Raw genomic sequence first — 7,772 nt, 5'->3', positions numbered from 1 at the left:
TCTCAGGCAGTCAGGCTGAGAAGTAAAGTGTTTGCGATCGTACTGGAAATGATCTGATAAAAGCTGTTGGCCTGATATTTTTAAAGGTTGTGACCCGGAAAGTGCCACATCCACATATGATATAACTTTTGAGTGAAAAGTGGCTGCCAGTCGTGCAGCTTTAAAAAAAGATCAGAGGCAGAATTCAGTTAGATCTCAAAATCTCAAACTCAAACTATCAGTGGTATCAGATATCGAAGGCAGATTCTGCCATAAATGGCACAGCCTGCCTTTAAACATCTGCAGAGCTTTCTGTTTCAGATGCTAAAACTTTTGCTTCTGTTCTCCCAGAGCAGCAGGGTTTCTTACGTGTGGGAGCTTGATGGAAATAATTTGCACAGGAGGAAAAGATCATATATATTAAAAAGAAATTCTCAGAGCTCAATTAATCGCCTACTTTATGTTCCTTGTGCTTTTTTATGTGTGTGATGGTTTGGATCAGGGGAGATACTAGCTCCGTGTAATTTCCTGTTTTTAATTTCTCATGGGAAACGTAAGATGCACGTGACTTTATTCACAGCCAGTATAGTGACATACGCAAATGAGCGCACTCCTTTAATATAACTAAAATATTAAAAGTGAAGTGTCAGGTATTTAATCTTGTGTGTGCCGTCATTAAAAAGAAACACAGTTGAAAATTAGGAAGCAAAAAGTATAACATCAGTGAATCAGACATAATAGAGCTGCTGTAATTTTTAGTTATGAATAAGGTTAAAAAGACTGTGTGGACTGGGAGAGGCTGTGTTTGTGGGTCTGTGTCAAAAGGAATTGACCACACAAGTAAGAAATGAAACTGTGCAACTTCCTAGAGAGGACACAAGATGTACAGCAGTGGTTTTAATGGAGTAGGAAGAGCAATGTTGTCCAAAACCAAAGGTCAACAATGGTCTAGACAAACAGAAAGACACACAACAAAAAGACTGGAGTGGGCGAGACATGAAGTGACAAATAAACTGCTCATAAAACACAAAATAGCTTCGCCCAACGCTGATAAAAAGAATGCTGATGAATGGCTTCAAAATCTTTAGTTAAATGAAATCAAAATATTTCTGTGGCTCAGATTAAATCTGTTGTGTTTTACGTGGATCTGGTCAGGCCCGCTACAGACACCGCACAGTGTGAGGCGTCAGAATGGGCAGATATCAGGCTTCGTAAGAATAAAGGGTGTGGTGTAGATAATTAAATACATTTGTTTACGTGGCAGTATTTCTTATAAAAATACTAAGAGACTCCTGTTCACAAGAATATTGCTCAGAGAGGGATTTTCCCTCATGACAATGATCACAAACATACTGTAGTATTTACTACAGTATGTTGTGTATTTACACAAGAGGAGAAACAATGATAACACAGACATGGTCACCTGTTGCGATGATGCAATACTCGTCTGGGCCCAATGAAGCCTCACATCCCTGTAAAATTTCTGTTTCAAAAAATGTTTAAAAAGTATCAATGGTCTTAATCACATATTTAAAAAAATTGACAATCTAAATATCCCCTCACAGTAATGCTTATTAAAACACCTTTTTCTACAGATTACTTGCTATAGTCACTCTGGTCTACTACAAGGTGTCTTTAAATGTGGTCTAAAGGTGATACAGTTGTCAGTGCTAATATTAATAGTAATCATGAAGGTGGGACCTAAATATTTGTCTGCCATAATGCTGGACTCTGCCTAAACACACGCCTGCTAAAAGATTTTTTTATGGTGAATGTTAAACGACAGAAACACTGTGGGACAACAGCAGCTAAAAGTAATGTTTTTATAAATTGCAATTACAGGTTTATATGGACTTCACTTAAAGCATAACTATTATTATCAAATTCTTGTCTTGGTAAAAATGTCTAATAATTAATTCAAAAAAATTCACAGGCATTCTTAAACTGCTCTGAAGCTTCTGGGTTCAAATTCTCCCTCTTAACATAATATTCTTTGGTAAAACTTGAAAAGCAAAATCATCTCTTAAAGGTTTTCTACAGGACAGTTATGATAGGTGCTGTCCTGAAAACTCAGAAGTTTAAACTTCCAGTTTTTCTGTCATATGATAAACAGCTCCGGGACACATGCTGGTGGATCTTGTAGTGAGACTGTGAGCTCAGTATTTAAGAGCAGTGGAATATCTGACAGTAAAAGGTATACATTAAATTAATACACGTGGCTTTAGGTTTCCCTTTGTGTTAGGACGGGTTCACTCACAGTTTGCTGAACTGCTGGAGTTCATGCAAATTACTTTTCCACTCATTATCAAATAAATGTCACTGAGTGATTTTTCTTTTTAATCTTTTTTTTTTTCATTCTTACTGTTTGTCATACCTCATGTTTACTTCTTTGATCTTATTGTTGCAATATGATGGATATGTTTATATATTTATTAGTCTTCAATTAAACAGTCTTTATATAAATGTATTGTCTAAACACCTTTGATCAGTCTCTTGTGTAATATATTGCTTTATGTTCTCAATTAAATTAAAATTAACATCAAACATTTCTTAATTTCTAATTGTTCTTCTTTATGTGTTTGGTATAATTTCTCTTCTGCAGGTGACTCTGACTGTTCTACAGAAATTAGAGTACGTCGCAACACAGTTTATAATGCATCAGCTGGACAACAACTTTGGATTAATTGCCCAGTATTTTTTTGCAATGATTCACCAACAACAGTCACCTGGTATAAAGTTGAGGAAGCTATTGTCCCCGTCAATGTCAGCGGTGACAGTCACATTAAAACAGATTTGAAACCTTTAAACAAATCAGTATGGATCTTCTATTTGATCTTCCAGAACATTCTCAGACATGACTCTGGTCAGTATCAGTGTCAAGGTGGAGGGAGTATGGGTCATGCCATCACTGTCAATGTCTATGGTGAGTGTGGATTTTTCACCAATTATAATTCTCTAAGAAACCTTCACTCACACTGAACAGTGGACTTTTTCTGAATCTCATGATATTTTTGTGTTGTTCAGACCTCAGACAGCTTCTCTGTTGTTTTTTTTTTTTACAGATCATGCTGAAATTACCACTATTACACAGAATAATCTCACAGGTAAGAAAGGTTTTATATAATGTGTGTTGTTGTAGCTTTATTGAATCCAAACTGACTGAAACCTGTTTTTCTTGCAGTCAGCACGACTGCTCCTGACAATACAGAAACCTTGTTGCCGTACGTGTACTCTGCTGCTGGGATCGCCACATTCGTCATCATAGTCATAATCATATCTGTCATATCAATGCGAGGCTGTAAAGGTGAGCTGTTCTCTCGCCTTTTCAAAATAAAACATCACCAGATGTACTGAATACTAAACATGTAAACTGTCCATCCTGCAGGGAAGCCAAAGAAAGACAGTCAAGCTGAAAATCAGGTAAGATATAAAATATTTCAAGCTTATCACATTTTTTCCATCAATAATTTTAACTCGAACATTTTTGGATGTTTCCAGTACATGCAGATCCCCATGGTGGAGCGACCTCTTCCTCAACCCAGCTTGGAGCCCTCACAGAGAGGAAGCCCCTATGCTGCACCATCTCGGAGATCTACCAAGAGGAAAACTCCACCAAGGCAGCCCAATGAGTTTAGATTATCAAGAGATAATGAGCAGGCTTATGGGCCGAGTCATGTGGGCAGAGAGAGACAGAGGAACACCGTGGAGGAGGAGAGCGGCTCTGTTGTGTATGCTGCTCTTAACCACGAGCTGCCTCAGCGGGTTAATCGGCCACGGATGGAGGTGGAAGAGACCTCAGAGTACGCAGCCATCCGTTTGGCATAAAGACTAAGAACTGCTTGACTAAATCACACTAGAGGACAACTGATGAATATCTGAAGCTGGTGTAACTCCACCAGAGGAGACCTGAAGGACAGTTAGAAGGGAATGCAGAGACTCGAAGTAAAGAGTGTGGATACCAAAAACACAACTCATCACTTCTGTAAAAACTGCTCTTTGATCTTTGAGTTATACCGCACAGACCATCACACCTTGTTTACCTGAGATCCTGAAGACTTGTTAATAATTTAAATAGCAGAATCAGCACCCTCACATTTTGGTCAATATTTAAAAGCCTACAAGCTTTCATAAGTGTTTTTACTCTCGCTGATTATGCCTCTGCTCAGTTTGGGATTTAGCAGAGTTATGCTGAGATTCTTCACCAGATGTCATGTCACTTACAATGGGTACACTAACAAGAGCTGTGTTAGAGCATGTTTGATATATATGGGCACAATGTCTCAGCACAGACAATACCACCCAGTGTACCTAGCAAATTACACCTACAACGTCAATCAACCATAAAATACAACCTGTGCCAAGCAAACTGCAAAGAGTATGGTCTGAGCACACACATCACATTGTGTTTAGATTTAAAGCTGTTAGGGATTCTAACACCAAAGCTGTTGCCTCAAATGGTGCTTAATAGAAGCATTTTGTGTCATGTGGCATCATAAGCAGTCATCTCCAGGGCTGAAAAATGACAGAGGTGCCAAAAACTGCAGTTCCTCAAATGTCCACTTGAGGTTGACTACAAAAGTCAATCCTTGTAGTTAAAATGTCCAAGTTTACACCAGGAATAACATAGCAGCATGTCAAAAAGTAAAGGCTTGAAAATAATACCAAACTAGCTGGTAATATCAGTCAGCATTACTTATTTCTGTAGGTTACTCCTGTGCAGAGATGGGCAGTAACGCGTTACTTGTTACTTGTAACGCGTTACTGTAATCGATTACTTTTTTCAGGTACTTTTTGGCAATAGTAATCCCTTACTTTACGTAAGGGATTACTATTGCAAAAACGGTAATTAGATCACCGTTACTTTCCCGTAGGAACGCTGCGTTACTGCGTTACTAAAACCGTGATTTTTTTGCGAGAATGTCTCATGACAGTGACGTAAGCGAGTGCAACATTCGTGAAAACAGCTGTGTGCAGATCAACAATGGATAATATATTGAGTGCAGGAGAGAGTATGAGCGTGCAGCGTTTAAAGCGTGGAAGTACTGACCTTATTTTGAGTTTGATTCCATAAAAAGTGACAAAAATATTAGTGTCCGTTGTGTGTGGGAACAAAACTTCTTTTTACAGCGAAACACCCCCCCCCCCCAAACTTCTAAGCAAGCACCGAGTGCGCTACGACATAATGGGAAACTCACAGAGAAACTCACGGATTCTTCAACTGACCGCCTGCGGCACACCTGCACCAGGGCAAACCTCCGCCTACGCCACTCCTGCTATACAGGTGAAAATATAGCAACAGGACCGCAAGTCTTTGATTTTATTTATTTTCTGCCGTGTTTTACTTGCATCTATTTGAAGGAGTGAGTGTAAACAAAAATATATTTTATTTTATGTGCTGGAATGTGTAGAAAATAGGTTTAAATGTTAAACAAATTTCTTCCAGTCAGAGAATGTTGCATATAATTAAAGTTTTGCTTGATGCATAAAGTTAAAAGGTTAAAACTAATAAACCAAGTTTTTAAAAAGAGACTTTTCCATTTGATTACATTTTGTATGATGGATTATGCAGAAAAAGTAGAATTGGACTGAAAGATCTATTGCTTTCCATACTTTATCACCTATTCAGGTTGTAAATCGTGTTTTTTAAAAGTAACTAAGTAACTAAGTAATTAATTACTTTTGAAAATAAGTAATCAGTAAAGTAACGGGATTACTTTTTTGGGGAAGTAATCCGTAATTAGTTACTGATTACATTTTTCAAGTAACTTGACCAACACTGCTCCTGTGTGCTGCAGCTCCAGTGCTGTGTCAGAATGATGTAAAACAACAGCACTGTTCCTGTTAGCATGTCAGTTCATTAGCAGGAATGTGCACATTGTAGTGAATTTTAGTTCAATTCTATATACACGATCATCCTGCCATTATTCCTCATTAGTTTACCAAATATTTATTAACATGCTACTAAAATTAGGTTCCCACTGTTTTTGTGTTACAGTAAAAATTGTTGAAAATATATCTGCGCTGGGATATTAATGCATCATTTTAAAATACTAAAAATGTAGATTTGTGACCAGATCTGTAAAGATGTACAACTTCTGCAGGGATGTGGGTTAAGAGCCATATACAGGTATAGCAAACTCAGGGAGAGAGAGATGATCATTGTTCTGAGGATTATTGTCACTGTATTTGTGTGCATGACACATGAGTAAACTGTCCTCTAAGACAGAGGTGTCACAGAAGCTGTAGTCAGGTTAAGTCGTAGTACAAAACAAATTTTTGGAGATTTTTATGATTGTGTGTATTGATTTGAATGTTTGTTTGTTTTTTGTCATGCACTCACTGTGATGTTCTTCTGTTGCACATCCATGACTTGAATTAACTCTTGAGAAACTTACCTATGATAACAGTAATGGTTATCTGTCTGTATCATATCAGCTATCCACTGACTTTCTGACTACATGAATGACTAATGAGCTATTGTACTTATTGTGATTCTTTTGGGAATAGAAATGTAATATTAATCATTTTGTGCAAGTAAAAACTATAATATTTTCTCCATATCTGTTAGATTTAAAAAAAAGATTATAATGATTCATTCTCATCCTGTTTTTCCTGTAAAGAAATGAATTTAAAAAATCTACGCTTTTGTTTTAATCTGATTAATACCCAAAGTTTCAAGTGGTATATATAGACTGAGTGTTTCTGCCTTCAAACCATAAACTCTGGTACTCTGGTAACTCTGGTATGCATCCGAAGACACTCCTAATCAGAAGCAGGAAGTAAAGTCAACCACATATCATGCACTGTCACATGCAGAGCACATACAGTTTTTACACAAGTTCACAGCTGGTTCCTTAAATGTCTGCCATGAAACATTACTCTGTTAGGTTAGCTGGATTACACAGATGGATTACGTGGCAGAAACACACACGGACGCAGAATAGTTTGTGATGCAAGTTTTTATATACACGAGTAAGGGGGAATATTTACAAGGGAAAGGGCTATATACAGTGATAAATAAAAATGTGCCAGCAGGAAAACACCGAGGCGATGAGATGGAGCCGAAGCATACAGGTAGGTAGCAGACGCACCGGAGCTACCTGACAACAGGGAACAAAACAGGGTTTATGGCATACCGTTGATAGCCGAACGTTAAACACAAGTGAGTTGGAGAGCTTACTTGACCACCCCAAACCACAGCCGCTGCGGTGATTGCCGCCTGATGGTACGTAGCACTCCGTCGCGGATCCAGAATAGCCAACACAAAATCCTAGGTAGGCGGGCAGGCGATGGAACAGGCTAAGACAAAGAAAAGTAGGCGAAACGTGGATCCTTTAAAACATACAGCTCCACAGTGTAAAATCAACAGATGCAGCCTGTGCTAACTCGTTACCACTTGTGACAGCGATAATACTCCGACACCAGACGTCCGTGACTCTGCTCCCTAAAAGCGCTCACTGATGACGTCCGATGCGTCGCAGGTGTGTTGGAATGCCATCAAGCCCCGCCTCGCCTACCTATAACCAAAAGGAAAACAAAACCCAAACAACAACAGTACACCTACCCACCACCTCCTAACAGTATCCCCCCCTCAAGGAACGCCATCCGGCGGTCCTCCAGGCTTGTCAGGATGCCTCCTGTAAAAATCCACAATAAGCGCTGGGTCCACAATGAAGGCCCTCGAGACCCAGGAGCGCTCCTCCGGGCCATACCCCTCCCAGTCCACCAGAAACTGGAAACCTCGGCCACGACGGCGCACATCCAGCAGCCGCCGGACTGAATAGACAGGACCC

General features: G+C 39.1%; 1 protein-coding gene across 1 annotated transcript; it reads left to right on the top strand.

The window, feature by feature from the left end:
* The first annotated feature begins 2,816 nt into the window (after positions 1-2,816).
* Positions 2,817-4,335, top strand: LOC308394138 (uncharacterized protein). The gene is made up of 5 exons (XM_080878311.1): positions 2,817-2,902; positions 3,042-3,083; positions 3,161-3,283; positions 3,365-3,399; positions 3,478-4,335. The coding sequence occupies exons 1-5, from the start codon at positions 2,872-2,874 to the stop codon at positions 3,802-3,804; spliced, it is 558 nt and encodes a 185-aa protein (XP_080734437.1). The 5' UTR covers positions 2,817-2,871; the 3' UTR covers positions 3,805-4,335.
* Positions 4,336-7,772: the final 3,437 nt, after the last annotated feature.

The sequence above is a fragment of the Rhamphochromis sp. 'chilingali' genome (genome assembly GCF_963969265.1).
Source record: "Rhamphochromis sp. 'chilingali' genome assembly, chromosome: 3".
In the NCBI taxonomy this organism is placed as follows: Eukaryota; Metazoa; Chordata; class Actinopteri; order Cichliformes; family Cichlidae; genus Rhamphochromis; species Rhamphochromis sp. 'chilingali'.
This window is presented reverse-complemented; position numbering and strand designations above follow the sequence as displayed.

Coding starts and splice junctions, on each gene's coding strand:
- LOC308394138 (XM_080878311.1), top strand. CDS start 2,872: ATGGGTCATGCCATCACTGTCAATGTCTATG. Junction 3,284..3,364: donor ATCAATGCGAGGCTGTAAAG/GTGAGCTGTTCT, acceptor TCCATCCTGCAG/GGAAGCCAAAGAAAGACAGT. Junction 3,400..3,477: donor ACAGTCAAGCTGAAAATCAG/GTAAGATATAAA, acceptor GGATGTTTCCAG/TACATGCAGATCCCCATGGT.